Source organism: Halichoerus grypus, chromosome 10 (genome assembly GCF_964656455.1).
Source record: "Halichoerus grypus chromosome 10, mHalGry1.hap1.1, whole genome shotgun sequence".
Taxonomy (NCBI): Eukaryota; Metazoa; Chordata; class Mammalia; order Carnivora; family Phocidae; genus Halichoerus; species Halichoerus grypus.
Genome location: NC_135721.1, coordinates 124,922,096 through 124,941,417, shown reverse-complemented (window position 1 = coordinate 124,941,417; position 19,322 = coordinate 124,922,096). Strand labels below are relative to the sequence as shown.

The window sequence follows — 19,322 nt, the reverse complement described above, 5'->3', positions numbered from 1 at the left end:
GCTCGCAGAAGAAAAAGCCCATGAGAGATTTCTTTATCTTTATGGTTCTATGATTGCCCAGCACTGGGTTGGAATAAGGTAAATTAATCTGTTCAGTAGAAGTAAACAGGTGGGGGCGCCCGGTGGCTCAGCCGTTTAGTGTCTACCTTCGGCTCAGGTCATGATCCCAGCGTCCTGGGATGGAGTCCCGATGGAGCCCCTCATCAGGCTCCCTGGTCGCGGGAAGGCTGCTTCTCCCTCTCCCACCTCCCCCTGCTTGTGCCCCCTCTCTCGCTGTCTCTCTCTGTCAAATAAATAAAATCTTAAAAAAAAAAAAAAAGTAAACAGGTGGCTATTTTCCAGCTGCCCCGGGTACGCATGCCTCCGCAGCACGCACCGGGGCTCCAGAGCGAGGCCGATGGAGCGCAAGAGATAAGCTAAGACAGCACAGGGGTTGCTCAGCGCTGGGTCTCGAGGACGGTGCCAGCGGGCCCACCTCCTGAGCCCCGCCGCGCCCCGCCCCGCCGCCGGCAGGCCCCGCCCCCGGCGTCTTTCGGCGGAAGTGCCCCCCCGCGGCGGCGCTCGGCCCGGCACTTCCGGCGGGATGATCCGGCCCGGAGCGCCTGCGGCCGAGGTGAGTGGGCGCGCCGCGGGCCCTGCGCGCGCTCCCGAGGGCGGGGGACGGCCGGCCCGGGCCGGGAAGCGGGGTCCCGGCCGGGCGGCGCGCGGCGCAGCCCGCCCGAGCTCCTGTCCTTCCCGGGCCTCCGTGTCCGCGCCGTGGAGGGGCCGGGGCCTCCACTCGCCCTTCCCGGCCGCCTGCCGCGCGCGCTTCCCCGGCGCTTCCTGCGCGCGCGGCGACGAGCCGGGTCCCGACCCGGGCGGACCTGCGCGGACGCGGCCCGGCCCGCCGAGAGCCGCATCCCGCGGTGGGGTGGGAGTGCGGGGCGCGCAGTAAACACGTGGGCAAACAGGGCAACGTCAGCTGGTGGGAGGTGCCAAGAGGATGAGGAGCGGGCCCTCGAGGAGGGTTCAGCCGAGCAAAGGTCCGCGCAAAGGTCCGCGGGAGAGGGAACGGCTAGTGCAAAGAAGGACGCGGGCTCGACGGGCCTGGCAAGCGGCCAAGGGCCAGCGTGGCGGGCTCCGGGGCAGTGGCGGGAGAACGAGGTTGCAGACACGGGCAGAGGCCAGATGGTTTAAGGCCTCCTCGCGGGCCTGCTCGGGGCTTGGGATTCGCCCTATGAGGGCGTGGTCTGCTGTCAGTGCGTAAGCCTTCACTCCCGCTGCTGTGTGGACTCCTGGCTGTGTCGGGGAAAAGGAGGAAGCAGGGACACCAGTTAGGAGACCGCTGCAGTCCCTAGGTGAGAGATCAGCGTGCCTTAGACTGATGGCCGAGCGCAGGTGAAGACGGGTAGCTGGTCCACAGGGATCTGGGAGGAGGAACTGACAGGATAGGACTGGAGGAAGGAAGGAAAGAGTGGTCAAGGATGAGTTCATCATTCATTTGGGGACTTAGGCTTAAGTAACCAGGTGTATTGTGCTGGCATTTACTAATGACTTTGGAATAGGTTGGGGGCACCTTCAGTTTGAGGTATCTTGGGTGGAGCTACCAAGGAGACTCTTTGATGTACCAGCCTGGAGCTGGCAGAAAAGGGTAGGGCTAATGAAAAGAATTTAGAAATCACTGGAATGTCCATCAGATGGGATGAGATTACTCAGGGGAGAATGAACTTTTACAGGTTGGTTGACAGGAGGAGCCAGCAAAGAAGTCCAGGAGTCCAGAAAAGCAGAAGAAAAAGCAGGAGAGGGGCGCCTGGGTGGCTCAGATAGTTAAGCGTCTGCCTTCGGCTCGGGTCATGATCCCAGGGTCCTGGGATCGAGCCCTGCATCAGGCTCCCTGCTCAGCGGGAGGCCTGCTTCTCCCTTTCCCACTCCCCCCGCTCGTGCTCTCTCTCTCTCTCTGTATCTCTGTGTCTTGAATGAATAAATAAAATCTTTAAAAGAAAAGAAAAAGCAGGAGAGTGTGGTGGGCATCCAAGAGGCTTTAGCAGGAGGAGGAAGTGGTCAGTTTTTAAGGTGCTGATGAAAACAGAGACTTGGTCCTCAGAGGGGCAACAAGGAGGAAGGTGTGGTGACTCAGTGGAGCAGTGGGGACAGGCTGAAGTGAGTCTGGGCTGCAAGAGAGCAAGGATGGTAGTGCTGGGGGCCCTGGGAGAGTTTTGCTGTAAGGGGGCCAGGAGGGGTGTAAGCCCCTGCCACAAGCCACCATCAAGCGCTGTACTGGATGCCATTGACTCCCCTCCCAAGAGGCGGATGATTTTATCCTCCTTTACTGGAAACTGAGGTCCAGAGTTCAGGTCATTCGGGGGTCCCAATGTTCCCAGAGGAGCCAGGACTGGATCCCAGGTCTTTCTCACTCCAAGCCCACACTTGCACCACTAAACTGCACTGCCCACATTACAGTCACAGAGATTGAGGGGAGCCAGGTGCTCCGGGGGGCTGGGCACCAACTCGACCCTGGTGTGGCTGCCACCCCAGCTAGGCTGCCCCCTGGAGAGTAATGCAGAATATGGAATTCCTTTCTTGGCAGGTGAGATTTGAAAAAGAGCATTTGCCCCTTTAAAAGCCTGGTTTCCCTTATCATAAAAGAAGGGTGGGGACCTTATCAGTTACACATCTCTATTTCCAGTGCTAGGTATACAATGGTGCTTAATAAATGGCCATTGAGTAAATGGCTAGATGATTTCCAAGAGCCTCTTTATCTGAGGACTGATTTTGTGTTTGGGGTTAGGTGACTGAATGACAGTAAGAGAACGAGTGTTGTTAACTTGGAGGCAGTGCTCCCTGTGGGCTGAGGTAGTCATAGGGACTTTCTGGAGGTGGGGGACCTGGACTGGCTGAAGAAAGGGTGGGATCTGAACAGGAGGTGGGGAGTGGGGGTTGGCACAGATTGCCCTGTTGGAGCAGGAACTGCACCAAAAGCAGAAGATGTGAGAAGTTGACTCACAGAAAGGTACAGACTGCCCTGCCATGGGTGGGAACCCCGGGGAGCAGGTGCTAGAAGGTAGAATGCACTGTGGTTGCCTGTGTGGTGTAAGTGGTCATTCTCAGCAGGGAGCACTTTTGCCCCCCATGACATTTGGCCGCGTCTGGAGACATTTTTGGTTGTCACAACTTGGGATGAGGAGGAGGGGCTGCTCTAGGCAACTAGTAGGTAGAGACCAGGATCGCTCCTGGACATCTCACAATGCACAAAGAATGATCTGGTCCCAAGTATCAATAACGCCAAGATTGAGAAACCCGGGTATAGGGAAAGAATATGGGCCTTAAGGTCTGTTAGGCATAGATTTGGTGCCCATGTACCCTGCTCTCCAGCTGTGCCGGCAGGAACCTGCGGGGGGGAAGGTGCGGGCGGAAGCAGAGGAGACTAACCTGTCGTGTTGTATTGCGGGGGGAGAGGACGGTGGCCTGGAGGGCAGTGGTGGTCAGGAGACGTGACCATATTGGGGATCTTTTTTTAAGACTGAGATGACAATATTTGCTGATTGAAGGTGGGCTGAGGGAGCAAGGACTCAGGATGGGAACAAGATTTCTGGCCTGAGCATCCAGGTGAATGGAGGTGCCCCTGGCTGGGGTGGGAAGAGGGGCAGGTTTGGACAGCTCCTGGGAAACGGGAGTCAGTGCTGGGCAGGCCGGGGGTGAGTGCCTGGCATTAGACATCCAGGCGTGGACGGACGAGTAGGCCACTGGAGATTCTTCTGGAGGTGACGGGGAGATGTCAACGTACTGATAATAAAAGGTCGCTGAGAATAGAATGTGTTTCAGTACGTCATTTCTGGGTGCAAGGATGCTAGAAGCCACGGTGAAGCAGCTGGTGCTCCCCCACCCGCGGGACCTCGGGGAACGTGCGGGCCACCGTGCACAGCGCCGTGTGCTGGGCCGCTGCTGTAGATGGTGCGGTTTCTCCGGACTCGTTATCAAAAACACTTACATCAAAAACATGCGCATGGCAAACATACTCTCGGAAATTGTAGTGCATAGGAGAACCATGGAGAAACTGCTCTGTATCACAGATAAAACAGTTGGGTTCTTGGGGCGCCTGGCTGTCTCAGTCAGTAGGGCGTGTGACTCTTGATCTCAGGGGTGTGAGTTCGAGCCCCATGCTGGGGATAGAATTTACTTTATTTATTTTTTTAAACATTTTTTTTTTCTTAAAGATTTTATTTATATATTTGACACAGAGAGGGAACACAAGCAGGGGGAGCGGCAAGCAGAGGGGGAAGGAGAAGCAGGCTCCCCGCTGAGCAGGGAGCCCAATGCGGGGCTTGATCCCAGGACCCTGGGATCATGACCTGAGCCGAAGGCAGCAGCCTAACCAACTGAGCCACCCAGGCGCCCTAGAATTTACTTAAAAAAAAAAAAAAAAAAAAAAAGACAGTTGTGTTCGAGGTTCAGGTAATTATAAGTAAGTCTTATACCTACATGGATTGTCAAGGTTACAAAGGATGCAGAGCAGTTCTTAGTTATGTGGACGTCGCTCTCAGGGACCCCCCCCCACCATATCACTAAAAGCTAGGAGAGTTCCCCCAAAACACCCCCACAGGTTTCCGAAGTTCCCCTCACGAGAACCTCAGCCCTACCATATCCTTCCAGCAAAGCCTTATGCTAGCTCCCAGTTTGCCTCGGGGGAGGGCGGTGATACCCAGCTTCCAGCATACAGAGGTGAATGAGATGACTCCCTTCAGAAAGGACTGGAGGTGGGGAAAGCAGGGTATGTTGGATCAGATGGTCCTAGGAAGGCTTCCAGGAGGTGGCATTTCAGCAGGTTGGGAATGTCTCAGAGGAGGAGATGGTGACTGAAGGGACACACACATGAAGCAGCAGGTGGGATAGCTGTGGACCTGGGTCAGCCCGGTCTCCTCAAAGCTCGTGTGCTCTGGACCCTCATTAGGGTTGCCTAGATTGATAGGCTGGGAGTGGTTTAGTTAGGCAAGACCCTAAAGCAGGCACAGCCTCTATGGGAGTGGTCCTTAGAGGCTAAGGGCAGGGTAGGTTGGTTTCCTGGTCCATTTTTAATGCCTTAAAGATCAGATCAGTGCCCTGAAAACCAAGTGCCCACTCTCTTGCACTGAGTCATCGAACCATATGGACAACTCACAGTGTGCCCAGTGGGCGCAAGACTACCATGAGCACAGTGGTCCCTGTCTTCCTGGAGCGCACAGCCTCCCAGGGGACAGACACCACTCAGATGGGCATGCCCTGCACAGGTGCACTGAAGGGAAAGTAGGGAAGCTGTGGGAGCACCCAATCAAGGAGGGGTCGTCCCTGAGGAAGCAGCGGTTGAGCTGAAGTTGAGTAACATCAGCTGAGAGAGGACTGGAGGGTGGGCAGCGTGTCTGTTCCTTCAGGCAGTAGGAGAGAGCCTGTGTGTTTGGGGAACTGAGGCAGCCAGTGGGCTGGGGACAGAGAGCCCGGAGCTGAGGCTGGAGAGGCCAGCAGGGACAGGTCAGGAAGGCTCTTGGTCTTTATCATAAGAGCGCTGGGAGCCACTGAAGGGCTGACATCTGATCTGACATGATCAGATTTACGTTTTTAAAAGGTCACTTTGGCGGCAATTCATAGAGAACAGCTTGAGGCGACAGAGTGGATGTGACTGGAGCTCTGGGAGCCCATTGCTGGGCCTGCGCCCCTTCCTGCCTCCCCCACCCCCGGGTCCGCTTTGGTCTGCTCCCTGCGGGCAGGGGTGGGGCGGACCAGTCGGGCAGCCCTCGCTCTGCCGGGCCACCCAAGCTTCCTTTCCATTCCTCTAGCCTCGGACCTGGAGACCTGTGAGGCCTGCGTCCACTTAATCATGGAGAGGGTTGGCTCGGGCCACCAGCCCCTCGGGTGAGGCCTCTGCCTGGGGCTCCGTGGATGGTTCCGAATCATGGAGGCGAAGAGGACTCCTCCAGCCAGGAGACCTTGTTGAAAGTCGTGGCCCAGCTCGGCCGGCTCTCCCTGCGGCTGTTTTCGGGAGGGGTGCCTGCCCCCACTGACCCAGAGCGAGGGAGTTGGAGCTTCCCCGGATGGGGAGGTGGGCCCTCGACGTGGCCTTTGTGTGGAAGGCGGTGTTGACTCTGGGGCTGGTCCTTCTCTACTACTGCTTCTCCATTGGCATCACCTTCTACAACAAATGGCTGACGAAGGTAAGGGCAGGCCTTGCAGTGCGGGGGGCTGGTGGGGAGGGGGCTGCGGCCATGGCCCCCGCGTCCCCGAATATTTAGCAGCAGGATGGCACAGGCTTCAACTAATCAGACTGGAAGCCAGTCACACTAGTGATGGGACAGGGCCCTAGAGCCCTGCTGCACCAGGGGTTCCCCTCAAATGTGTGGATCGAGGGGAAATCGGGAAGCGGGGGAGACACCGAGGATGAGCTGGGGTAACTTGGGATTAAGGCAGCAACTGTTTACCAACTGGCAGAGAAGGACTTCAGTATTTTCATGACTGGTTGGGCCACACTGGCCAGCGCTAGCTGTGACCTGGGGGGCGGGGGGCTGGAGCAGGAAGCTGACAGGCCTGTGGAAGCCGTGGGGATAGCACCGTGGTCCGACTGAGCCCTGGTCTGCCACCTGCTCTCGGCCTGGTCTCCACAGCTGGAACTACGGGGCTCTCACCCCAAGTGACTGCAATGTCAGGGGTGGGGGAAGCCCCCTGGCCGCTGTAGAGCCCTGATGAAGCACCCAGTTAGCGCCACTGCCTGCAGTGGGGGGGGGGGCCTGCGTGGGGGGTCATGGGGGGCTGTGAACCCGCCCGGTTGTCTCTGCTCTGGGTCCCGCAGAGCTTCCACTTCCCGCTCTTCATGACGATGCTGCACCTGGCCGTGATCTTCCTGTTCTCTGCCCTGTCCAGGGCCCTGGTTCAGTGCTCCAGCCACAGGGCCCGTGTGGTGCTGAGCTGGACGGACTACCTCAGGAGAGTAGCTCCCACAGGTACGTGGCCGTGGGGCGGCCGTGGGCGGGGGGGGCTGGAGGGGGGTCGCGTGGAAGCCGTGGGCTAAGAACAAGGAGCCTTGGTGGCTTGGAGCAGAGGCCCTCTCCACCCCGCCCCCCCTCACTCCTCTCTGCCTGCCTCCCCCCAGCCCTACTGCTGCCTCTTGTGTCCTCCCCGCCCCCCCCCACATACACACAACACGCACGCACGCTCACACGCACTGGGAAGAGCCCCCCATGCAGCACTGGCCTTGACCGGCGCGCCGAGCCCACGCCTGCTCTCACCTTGCCGCGGCGGGACAGTGGGGGGCACCTCGGGGCACAGAGCGGGGAGCCAGCCCGGGCCCAGCGGGGAGGGCCTCCCAGAGCGTGGGCTGCAATGGCCGAGCGTTTAGTGCCTGTGTAGGTCTGCAGGGGGACGGAAAGCGTCTCGGGGCGCTGGGAACTCCGCGCTGGGGAGGAAACGTGGGCGGAGAGGGTGGCAGGGACAGATCCTGGAGGACCAGGTCCTCCACGAGGGGTGCGCCTTCCATCCTGAGGGAGGAGAAGCCACTCTGAAGAGTTGCTCATGAGGGATGCTGGGACCAGACGCATTAATCCTCTTCCTGGGGGACATTCCCAGCACTTACTGATCAGAACGGCCTGAGCCCCTAATGGTGGAGCTGCACCCCCTCCGTTTGTGGGCCAGGAGTTAGCCCTTCAGTTGCTGTGAGTGAAAGGAAGGCCCAAGGGCCTGAGAGAAAGCCAGGTGTCCAGGGCAAAGCAGGGGGCGCTCGGGGGCCTCATGGAAGTGTTTGAACACCTGGCCCGCCCATGCCGGCCCTCCCTGGCCGTGTGTCCGGTGGGCGCCCCTGTCTCCACAGCCCTGGCGACGGCGCTTGACGTGGGCTTGTCCAACTGGAGCTTCCTCTACATCACCGTCTCGCTGTGAGTACCAGCCCCCCGCCTCCCGCCAGGCTCAGGCTCAGGCTCTGTCTGGCTCTGTCTGACCCTGTCTAGGCGCCCCCCCGGGCCTGGGGGCTGGCCACGCCACCACTCTCTGGGAGTGGCACCTGCTCTCAGCTCCGCCCTGACAGCCAGCAGCGCTCTGGGAAATTGATGGGCTCCGAGGGGTGCTGTGCCTGCCTTCCCCGGGGGCCTGGGGGAGCCAGGCGCTCGGCAGAATGGCGCCAGTCATGCCGGGGAGGAAGGGCATTGACCTGCACAGAGAGGCAGGTGTAACAGCTGTTTCTCACCTCTGGCCTTGCACTTCAGGGTACACAATCCCTGCCTTCTCTTTTCCCCCTTCCCTCCTTCCTTCCTGATCCCGGTCTCCACGGAGGAGCAGATAAGTAAGAGGACTCACTGAGCCCAGGGTTCACCCGCAGCCTCTTCTCTCTGGCGATAGTCAGAGGCCCCTTCGTCGGAGGTTTCTTCCAATTAAAGGTCACATACCAGCCCAGATGACTCAGGCTGCCTTCCTTTGGTCTTTTGTACCCTGATTGCCCAGCTGCCCTGAGCAGAGCCGGTTGCCCTCAGGGAAGTCAGAGGTCCCCACAGCCTCCCACCCTTCCCAGCACAGTCAGTGGGCTCCTCTCCCGGTGGTGGGTCTGAGCCCTGGGCCCTGGTGCTGCATCGTGGCTAATTTGTCCTTGCAGGTACACAATGACCAAGTCTTCCGCTGTCCTCTTCATCTTGATCTTCTCCCTGATCTTCAAGCTGGAGGAGCTGGTGAGGCCCCAGCTCCCCTGGTCCCTCCTATCCCTGCAGATGCTAAGACTAAAAAGGGTGTCTGAGCAGTGGCTTGTCACTGTGTGTGACAGAGGAGACGAGCCCAGCCCAGGTGGCAGTAACTCCTGTCGCTGAGGAAGGACCTAGGACAGGCCACTGCTGAGAATACTTAGCAACTGGTGTGGCAGGTGTAATGACCAAAAGAATGACAGAAAGAGAAAGGGTTCAAGGATAGGGGCCAGATGCAGCCAGGTCCTGGAGGCAGTCGCCCTTTATTTGTGAGGTCCAGGGTGCTAGGGGACCTCCCGGGGGCTACAGAACAGCTGTAGGAAAGCACATCAGAAGGTTAGATCAAGGAGGGATGCTGGGTACATGTCCACTGAATGTCAGCCCTGCCTACGTTGATGGGAAGGAGCTGGCCGGGACCCCCAGGGTCACAGGGAAGAAGGGTTTCTTGCCCCAGAGTCAGCCAACACAGCTCCTGAGCCCAAGCTCCAGGGTTGAGCAACTCAGGACCCTGCAGTCAGTGGCCCCTGCTCACCACCCTGATAGCGTGCGGCACTGGTCCTGGTGGTCCTCCTCATCGCTGGGGGCCTCTTCATGTTCACCTACAAGTCCACGCAATTCAACGTGGAGGGCTTTGCCTTGGTGCTGGGGGCCTCATTCATCGGTGGCATTCGCTGGACCCTCACCCAGATGCTCCTGCAGAAGGCGGAACTTGGTGAGAGAGGGCCCCGGGCACCAGGCAGGGTGGAGGCAGGCTGGGCCTGATGACTCACCCCCCGCCCTCATTCTGCAGGGCTCCAGAACCCCATCGACACCATGTTCCACCTGCAGCCACTCATGTTTCTGGGGCTCTTCCCTCTCTTCGCCATCTTTGAAGGTACGTAGGGTCGTCCATCTTGGGGGCACCTCAGTACAACAGATCCCCCTTCCTTGCTCGGAGCCCACCTCCGTGGTAGCTGCAGAGGTTATAGAGATCAAAGATGCGGTCTGTCCATTGGCAGAGCCTGGTCTGAGGGCTGGACAGACGTTAAAGCAGGTGGCTGGCAGCCAGCCTGATAAATGCTTACACAGAAAGTGTATGTAAAAGACCACAGCCGATCATGACAGTGGATGTGTACAGCCTGGCAGCTGTGCCAGGGCTCTTCTGACCTTTTTTTTTTTTTAAGATTGATTGATTGATTTATTAGAGAACATGAGCGGGGGGAAGAGCAGAGGGAGAGGGAGAAGCAGGCTCCCCGCTGAACAGGGAGCCCGACGCGGGGCTCGATCCCGGGTCTCCGAGGTCATGACCTGAACTGAAGGCAGATGCTTAACCGACTGAGCCACCCAGGTTCCCCTGTTCTGATCATTTTAAACATACTAATTCTTATACTCCCCCAAACCCCATGTGGCAGTACCAGCATTATTTCCATCCTGCAGGTCAAAGAAACAAGTGGAGAGAAGTAAAGATAACCTTGCCCAATGAGCCAGAGTTTGGTTCCAGCAGCTGGTTCCTGAGTCCTTCCTCTTAACCGTGATGTGTTCTGTCTCTCAGAAGGAGCAGAGGGCCAGGAATTCTTTCAGGATGCTAGGGTGGAAAGCCAAGTCAAAAAGACTTCCCAGGCCATGTATTTTGGAGGCTGGGGGAGGCTTTGCTGGGCTGACGGGCGCAGGGCATCTCAGGAAAGCATCAGTAGGTTCCGAGGGTGGAAGTGTGTGGGATGGTCTGTGTGGCCCTGGCCGTGGCGCAGTGGCTGGGTAGGGGGCCCCCCCCGCCCACCATCACCTCCCAGGGAAGAGGAGAAGCAGGGAGTACTGTCCAGGCTGCAAGTGCACGCCTCCTTCCTTCCTCCCTCCCTCCCGGGTTTCGAGATTAGTCTCTGTCCCTGTTTATCCTTCTTCCCTGAGTCCCTTCCTTCTGTCCTCGGGGTCATTACAGAGAATTCTGTCCCACATCCATTTAAGTTTCAAGCCGTGAAGCGTCTCGAACCTCCCTGAGAAAATGATTCTGCAGCCCCCCTTTTTCTTCCAGTTAACGCCTCCCCCCCCCACCCTCGCCTTCTGCCCCCTCCCGTCCTGGCCACGGACACCCTTCCCCATCCCTGCACACCCTCAGCCGAAAGCCCTGGTCATCGTCACTTAGTAAAGCTGCGTGGATTTAGCTCCTTTAATCTTTTCTGGTAAATTAATCCCCCAAGCGCCTTCATTACTTATGTTGCTCTTTCCTGAATTCCCTTCAATTTGCTGACGCCTTTGCAATACTGCTGAGCCCAGCACCAGACAAGATGTCTTACATCGGGAGGCTGTTTGTCCGGGAGGGCCTGTCACTTTGCATTTCTCTGGTGCTTCCCTCCAAAACCTCAGCGAGCCCGGCCCGCCTCCAGCTCCCACAGGTGTCACTGCTGTGCTTCGCGCGGGGCCTTTCCTGCGCACAGCCACGGAGTCACTCTGAGGGACGGTGTGGGAGCGCCAGGAATCCTCTAGAAGTCATGCCAGACTCGGTGTGTGGGTGCCCGTAGGGGTGTCTCGAGAACAAGGCTCTGTCCTATATTTGTGTGTGGGCGTTTACTTTTTGAGAATTGTTCCCCACGTTATACTGTCTGTCTGAGGAACGCAGGTCTAGTCGAAATGCTCTCACTGGGGGAGCGGGTCCCGAGAGGGGGGACCCCTCTCCCTCAGCCTCGTCCCACAGCTGTGTGATGGCAAGAGCCGGCTTAAAGTGGAGAAGGTTTGGGAGGATAAAATGAGGCCCTGTTTATAGGTGGCCCCCCTGACATTGAGAGCGAGGGCTCGCCCTGGGGTCCGGGGCGCTGATACTCGTCACTCATCACCCAGTGGGCTGCCCCGCCTCTCTTTGGCCCACTACTTACCACAACTGCAGAGGCCACGTGAAGTCACGCTCCTTCCCAAAGACAGACAGGTCAGCACCGTGGGAGGACAGAGGCTTCTGTCCGATTTTCTGTGCGGTGCCAGGCCCTCCACCCTAGCCCGCAGGCTCTCGGGGGGGCCCTCGCTGCTTCCCCAGGTCCCCAGGTGTCAGGCCGTCCACACAGCGTTCTCTTCCACCTGCCATCCCCTCCTCGGGGCCACAGCGAGTGCACAGGTGTGCGGGGGCCGTGACTGCCCCATGCTGGGTCTCCTGCTCCCTAGGGACACCAGCACGTGGCCTCCCACTCTCTCCCTCTCCTTTCAGGTCTCCATTTGTCTACGTCTGAGAAGATCTTCCGTTTCCAGGACACCGGGCTGCTCCTGCGGGTACTAGGGAGCCTCTTCCTTGGAGGGATCCTCGCCTTCGGTCTGGGCTTCTCTGAGTTCCTCCTGGTCTCCAGAACCTCCAGCCTCACTCTCTCCATTGCTGGCATTTTTAAGGTACAGACTTGGGGGTGGCCCCAGTCCTGTCTTACAGCGCGGCCCCCAAGCTCAGTAGCAGCTTCTGTCCCAGCTCCCACGCCCCAGACCCCAGAGAAGAGACAGAAGTGCCTGGTTAGGGTGCTGTGCGCCGTGCTCTTGTCTGAGACTCCCTGTCATCGGGGCTGCAGCCCCGGGGGGTGGAGGCGGTCCTCCCTGGTTCACAGATGGGTGGCTCCTCCACCAGGACACACAGCCAGCAGGTGGCCGAGCTGGGATTCTGACTCCACTGGGCCTGGGATGCATTCTCTTGTTACCATGAGTGCCCACTCTGGTCGTTTGGTAGTGGCCTGGAGCCAAGGGTTGAGAAGCCCCGTCCAGGCTCGTGGGGAAAGGGTTCCGTGATTGATTGGCGATGTCTGCCGTGGTTACAGCAAGGGACAGCGCTAGCACGCGTGCCCGGTGTTTGCCTGGTTTGCCTTTACTGCTGCCTGGCATCACACGTGCCTCTACTCCCAGGCTCCCCCCTCCCCTGCCACCCCTCACCCCACCCTGCTCGGGCCCATGGGGGCGGGGTGCAGTTTCTCCCTGACGAGACAGACGCTGATGCCGGAGCAGTGCTGCCTAAACCCAGAATCACGTCTCCCCAAGGGGCTTAGGAAGAGGCGTGAGCTGGGGTTCTCAGAGTGAGTCATCCCACCAGTCCCATCGGCAGCCACCGTGTCTGCAGAACCCCGTGGCCAGTGTGTGTCCCGTGGAGCCCGGGGTGATGCTGCATTCCCCTGCGGCAGTGTTGCGCTCTCCACGTGTGGGTGCCTTCTGGAAGCACAACTCTCCTTCACTCTTCACTCCTGTGGACATGGCTGTGGGCTGGACACTCTGTGCTCCCAGCCCTGGGTCTGCTTCGCCTCTCTTAACACTGACAGGACACTGTGCAGAGCACCTCCCTTGCTGTGTCTCGGTAGCACGAAGGGAGGAAAGCATCGCAGGCAGGCCTGGTCCTCCGAGCTCAGGGAAGCCCTGTTTTTGCCCCGCTGGCCAGCCTGCCCCGGCCCCAGGAGCTCCGGCGGGTCAGGCTCTCCCCTGCCGTTGTGCCCGGTGCCCCTGCCGTCCACCCTCCTTGCGAAGGAGCCCACTCCAACTGATCGCTTCCCCTTCCTGCCTCTCCGCCCTCAGGAAGTCTGCACTCTGCTGTTGGCAGCTCATCTGCTGGGGGATCAGATCAGCCTCCTGAACTGGCTGGGTTTCGCCCTCTGCCTCTCGGGCATATCCCTGCATGTTGCTCTCAAAGCCCTGCATTCCAGAGGTAACCCGAGCCCCTTTCAGAAGCCTCTTTTCTGATGACGCTCCCTGCTCCCCGTGTGACTCGGCCCCTCTGACCTCCCCTCCACCCAGTCCTGGGGCCCCAGCCACCCAGCCAAGAAAGGCAGGTGGCTCTCGGCTTGCCCAGAGCAGTAGCTGCTGGGTGGCTGTCTACGCAGTTCAGCTGCCTCCGCCTAGGCTGCCCCTCGGCCAGGAAGTCAGCCTCGTGGTTCTGCCACCGCCACTCAGAGGATGGTTGTCTCCAGGGAGTGGGGGGAGTGGGGGGGACCTGGGTGACTCAACACGCGTATCGGGGGGCACCAAGAAAGCCATGATCAGGTCTACAGCCGGTTTTTCTCTCTCCCCAGGTGATGGTGGCCCCAAACCCTTGAAGGGCCTGGGCTCCCACCCTGACCTGGAGCTGCTGCTTCGGAGCGGCCGGCCGGAGGAAGAGAACAATGAGGAGGAGGACTACTTTGTGGCCCAGGGGCAGCAGTGACCAGCCAGGAGACCTGCTGGGAACCAGGCAGCTCCCAAGCCTCACACCTCACAGCAGCCTGGGGACCCGGGTGGCTCTTCACAACAGCCGGGGAGCAGTGGGCCAGGACTCTCCCGGGCTGGGCCTCGGGGAGCACGGGACCACATGGCAGGGCTCGGTCAGGGAACTGGTCGAACAGAGGGGTGAGCATCAGACCAGAGCAGGGCCTAAGCCGCGCTGGAGTCACAGCGGGACAAGGGAGCCGGCTGGTCTCAGCTGCTTGCCAGGCTCTGACAGCCCGGGTGGTGATTTCCGGGGGAGAGCAGGTTTCTAAGGGGACCGGCTTTAGACTGCGGAGCGGTTGGGAAGGGTTGATGGAGAGCCTGGAGCCTCATCACCTGGAGCGCGTCTTTTCTCAGTACAGGTCTATTTATAGTTTGGAAATAAAGGATTTACGGTCCACTGGCCACTTCGTGTTGCCTAGAGGGGTGGGGGCGGGAAGGGGCGGTGTGGGCCTTGCTCTCCCGTTCTTCCCCTGCCCGGGACCTTCAGATGACTGGTCAGACTCCAGGCTTCCTGCGTCTCTTGTACTCCTCTTGGAGCCCCAGTGCCCTCTCTCGGGGCCCCAGCACACCTACAGGCAGGAAAAAATACGTGCGGAGCACTATTCTGGGGCGCTTGGTGCTTTCACAGCGTGGATTTGAATCCTGACTGTCACTTTGAGCTGTGTGACCTTAAGCAAATTACTTAACCTCTCTGTACCACAGTGTTTTTCTCTGTGAAATGGGAATAATTATCTCAGTTGTTCAGATCGAGTCAATATTGATAACAGATTAAATGTTATATATATAAGTGTTTATTTTGCAAATTCTTTCAACAACCATGGAATCAAGCCCTAAATGAGTGCCGGAACTAGGATTCACGGCCAGGCCTGTATGCCACGCGTATGCCCATGGAATGTGGATGGAATGGCTTATGGGCCTCTGGGACCTGAGCTTTCTGCTCACCTACCTTGGACCAGTCACGCTGTAGTCCTTCTAAGACGGGAGGGCTGGGCCGAGATCCTGGCTCTGATTTGCCAGGGTTCTGAAGCCTGGCCTCCGCCCGCCGGCCGGCTCCCCACCCCCACCCCCACCCCGCCCCCCCAGGCCAAGTACTTCGAGGCCGAAGTGCCTGTAGGCGCTCACAGCAGGTGGCGCCATTGCCGCACGCGGCGCCACCACTCTCCGAATCCAGGCTGGGGTCCTCGGAAGGGGACAGTGGTGTCTCCGGGTGGGCACCAGGATGGGGCTTGGTGTGACTTTTGCTCTAATCACATCGGAGCCACAAAAGCTCACTCTGTTAAGCCTAGGAAAACAGTTCCACTTTAGAAGCAGGTCAGCGAACTTTTTCTGTAAAGGGCCAGATAGTCCGTGTGACAGCTACTCGCATCTACTGTCCCCCTCCCGGCAGGACGGCGGACAGACACAGACACAAAAGGGTGTGGCTCTGTTCCAGGGACGCCTTACTTCCAAAACCAGGACTCTGCTGCCGGCTCTAGTTTGCCAACCCCTGCTGTAGAAGAACCCTTAAGAATGATGGAGACCCATGGGGCGCCTGGGTGGCTCAGTTGGTTAAGCGGCTGCCCTCGGCTCAGGTCATGATCCCAGGGCCCTGGGATCGAGCCCCACATCGGGTTCCCTGCTCGGCGGAGAGCCTGCTTCTCCCTCTCCCTCTGTCTGCTGCTCTGCCTACTTGTGCTCTCTCTATCTCTGTTAAATAAATAAATAAAAATCTTTAAAAAAAAAAAAAAAAAAGAATGATGGAGACCCGCAGTCTTCCAGCGAGGGAAACTGAGGCCCAGGAGAGGGGCAGTGACTAGCCTGAGGTCCTCAAGGCCTCCGGGCTCTGGAGGAATTAGGACGAGATCTGCGTCCAGCTCCGCAGTCACAGTGCAGACAGACCTGCCCCTGGGAACGGAGGTACCGCTCCAAGAGCTCCCCGGAGCTGGGGGCTCCTCTGTGCCTCACCTCTGCCCCCCCTCCCGGATTCTGCAAGCGCAGAGGCCCGGGTTAGAGGCAGCTCACACTCCACACCGGATGCCGGATGATGTGGGGAGAGCCAGCCGAGGGGAGGGCCGGGGGGGCCACCCACCTCCGCCGGAGGGGCTGCTCCAGGGCGGGAGAGCCTGCCACAGCCCCGCGCTGGCTCAGGTGGATGAGAGCTTCCTGTCTGCTCCCCCCCGTCCCCCCTCTCCCCCCACCGGGAGTAAGGACTGCTGTCTGGTGCAGTAATTACAGGGTGCGAGTGGGGCCCGCACCGCCCGCATATTGAGTTCAATGACAGCCCCTCACTTAGCAGCAATTACCAGCTGAGCCAGGCGGAGGCCTCCCTCTCCTCCCCCACCCGGCCCACCCAATCGCCTGGCCTCCTGGGCCAGACGGCGTCCACTCGGGGGCCCACGAGCCCCGGAAGCACCCATGCTATCTGCAGCCTTTGCATCTCGGGGCTGCAGCGTCGCCATGGCAACTCGGTGCTTGCACAGGTTGAGGGAAGCTGAGGATGTGACTTGTCTCTCTAAGGCTGTGGCGTCTGTCCCCACGCAGCCTCCAACTCTGGGGCTTCTGCAGAGGAGGGAGGAAGGAGGGCTGACCTGCGGGTTCAAGTTTTAAGTGCTTACGTGCCCACCGTCTCTCCCCCGGGGCCTGCGGTGGAAGGAAGGTTAATGCCCCTAATATATGAGGATGGCTGCAGTCGGGGTCGTGGCGGGGGGGAGGAGAAGCAGCCGGGTTCGCCTGTGGGGGAGACCCGAGACAGGAGCTGGACCTGAAATGCATTCATCTTCGTTCTGGCACCCTTCTCTGCCTGGGCTTGGGGGGCCACCCCCGTCTGGTTCTGCTCCTTGCTGCTGAGAAAAACCTGAAAATCCCAGTGGCTGGAGAGTGGAGTCCCTTGTCACCAAGAGAATTGTCTCCGTGGTACTTGCCACAGCTTTCTGCATCATGCAGTAACGTTGGACTGAGAGGGGTCCCCAATTTGCAATTCGGAGGACAGGGTGGGGACTCCCAGGTGATCCATTTGGGTCGACCGCCCTCAGTGAGCGTTGGCCACAGGCCGGATGCTGTGCTGGACTTGGGTTAGCACATTCACTGGGCACCCCTAGGCCTCTCACAGAGAGGTTATTTGTCCCCAACAACCCAGGGAAGTAGCGGTGGATTGTACCTATTTCAGAGCTGTGGAAACGAAGCTCATGGAGGTTAAGCAGCACCGTGACGGAGAGCAGCCTGGGACCCCACCAGACTTGGAGTTACCTCTCCTCTCGGCCCTGTGATGAGGCACGTGCCTTGGGCACATTGCTGATCTCCTCTGGGTCTGTCTCCTTGTCTGTAAAGAAGGAATAATAATAACCCACATCTCTTAACGAAGCGATTGAGTAGATGAAATAGACTCATCTGTGTCAAACCGCACAACGCCGGGCACACGCTAGGGGCTGCGCAGCAGACTTCAGCGGCCAGGGTGTCACATCACTTGCCAGATGACAAAGCAGGGAGAGGCACAAACACGGGGGCCCCGGCCCTGCAAAGGCACCATCCTGCCTACCATGCCTGGCACAGCAGAGACATTTAATAGATATTTGTTCTGTGAAGGAATTCCCAATAGTGGAAACTAAAGGGGATTTTCCAGGTTCCGGGGACCTCGGCCTAACTTCTAAATGAGTCCCCCTGCCCCCACCCCAACCAGCACCACCCATTCCTGCCGTCCTCCAGCCTCCCAGCCATCCCCTTGAGCCTTCACCCCTAACCACACAGCCCTGACATCAGCCAGGCCCCTTTGCCCTGCTTTGTAGCAGCCAATTAGCTTGACTTCTGTTCCCATGGTTATTTACAGCTTCGTTGGCAACTAGTGCATTTCCCAGAAACAGGCCCACAGCTCTGGTCCCACTGGCATCCTGCTGGCAGGACTGTCCCTTTCTCCTGGGTGTCTGATGAGAACTCTCCTGCTGGGACAACAGAGGGACAGAGCAGAGAACTGAGAGAAAATGCCCTAAGATGTATTGAAAAACTGGTTCTGGAGTATCTATCATGTGCCCTGGCCAGTGAGAGCTGCTAGAGATACCAAGTCATTAAGACACGCTTGCTGTCCTCAATGAACTTCCGCAGGGCTTTTTAATCCACTGGGTTCCCTGGGAAGTAGATGCAGAGTGGGAGATCGGGCTGGAAGACCTTGTTTAGCAAGTGCTCTTGGGAAAAACACCTGCGGAAGAGAGGGAAAGGATGCAAGTTTGGGCAGGGGAGAAATCCAGCTTTGAGGCAGTCCCGACAGAGAGCTCTGGAGAGGGGATAACTCTTCAGACTTATCCCACGTTGGGATAACCCTTTGCACTTCCACATTGATCTGTCACTCGAAGTGAGCCTACCCTGGATGAAGGCATGACTTTGGGTTAGGCAGTTGCCTTCTGATTAAGACAATCTCCAAAGAGGGCTGAGAGTTGAGGGCCGTCTTCCAGCCAAGATCCCAGTGGCTGTGGGAAATCAGTCTTTCAATCCCAGAGGGGTTCTGAGCAGCCCTTCACAGCATCCACCACTCCTGGGGTCCACAGCCTGACTTCAGAGATGACCAGAAATCTTTGAAGAGGGAAGCAACATGGCATGTATGTGCATATGTGCATTTTTCTAGGGGAGAGTCCTTGACCCCCAAAAGATTAAGAACCACTAGTCTGGGGAAAGCCAAGCTTATCCAAAACTTCAAAACAACATGATCAGAGATGCAAACTATAAGTACTTAATAAATATGAATGAGTGGATGGATGGATGGATGAATGGATGATGGATGGATGGTTGGGTGGATGATGGATGGGTGGGTGGATGGATGGATGAATGGATGGATGATGGATGGATAATGGATGGGTGGATGGATGGATAGATGGATGGATGATGGATGGGTGGATGGATGAATGAATGGATGGATGGATGATGGATGGATGGATGGATAATGGATGGGTGGATGGATGGATGGATGGGTGAATGGATGGATGATGGACGAATGGATGGACGATGGACGGATGGATGGATGATGGATGGATGGGTGGATGGATGGGAGGGTAGATGGATGCCATAACAGAAGAATGTATGGGAGGGACAGAAAGGGGAACAACCAATTTTGCCTGGTGCAGGAGAAGAGCAAAAATTCTGAGGAGGAGCCGACCCTTTTGAACAGAGTCTTGAAGCCTAAATAGGAGTTGCCAAGCAGACAAAAGGAGAAAGGCATACAAGGCAGGGGGAAGAGCAGATGAAAAGACACAGAGGTATGAGTGATTTCTTTCCCTCTTGCAGTCCACCCCTAGGAGGTCCGTGTTATTAGCCACCCCACTTTCCAGATGAGAAACAGGCTCCGAGAGGCCAGGTGACTTGCCCAAGGTCATTCACCTCGCTCCCCATCATAGCAAGAAGCCAATCCCTGGGACTCACACCTCCCAGGGCCCGCCATCCACTGGGTGGCCCTCTGGTTGGGATGCCAGCCATCCCACTACCCTGCTGGGACTAGACCCCTCAGGCTAGTGGCGTCAAGAATGGCCC

At 58.3% G+C, this 19,322-nt stretch overlaps 1 protein-coding gene across 3 annotated transcripts; it reads left to right on the top strand.

Moving 5' to 3' along the window:
• Window positions 1-517: 517 nt before the first annotated feature.
• SLC35H1 (solute carrier family 35 member H1) lies at window positions 518-14,234 on the top strand. Of its 3 annotated transcripts, none has more exons than XM_036069670.2 (10): window positions 518-613; window positions 5,787-6,161; window positions 6,865-6,944; window positions 7,808-7,871; window positions 8,582-8,654; window positions 9,207-9,375; window positions 9,454-9,537; window positions 11,833-12,008; window positions 13,164-13,293; window positions 13,658-14,234. In XM_036069670.2, exons 5-10 carry the CDS (start codon window positions 8,589-8,591, stop codon window positions 13,786-13,788), a joined length of 756 nt encoding a protein of 251 aa, XP_035925563.1. In that variant the 5' UTR covers window positions 518-613; window positions 5,787-6,161; window positions 6,865-6,944; window positions 7,808-7,871; window positions 8,582-8,588; the 3' UTR covers window positions 13,789-14,234. The 3 variants fall into 3 exon arrangements, with proteins under 3 accessions (XP_035925563.1, XP_035925558.1, XP_035925559.1); XM_036069665.2 differs by having other exon boundaries at window positions 6,794-6,944; XM_036069666.2 differs by lacking the exon at window positions 518-613 and adding an exon at window positions 1,002-1,337 and having other exon boundaries at window positions 6,794-6,944.
• Window positions 14,235-19,322: the final 5,088 nt, after the last annotated feature.

Coding starts and splice junctions, on each gene's coding strand:
- SLC35H1 (XM_036069665.2), top strand. CDS start 6,042: ATGGGGAGGTGGGCCCTCGACGTGGCCTTTGTGTGGAAGGCGGTGTTG. Junction 6,162..6,793: donor ACAACAAATGGCTGACGAAG/GTAAGGGCAGGC, acceptor TGGGTCCCGCAG/AGCTTCCACTTCCCGCTCTT. Junction 13,294..13,657: donor CAAAGCCCTGCATTCCAGAG/GTAACCCGAGCC, acceptor CTCTCTCCCCAG/GTGATGGTGGCCCCAAACCC.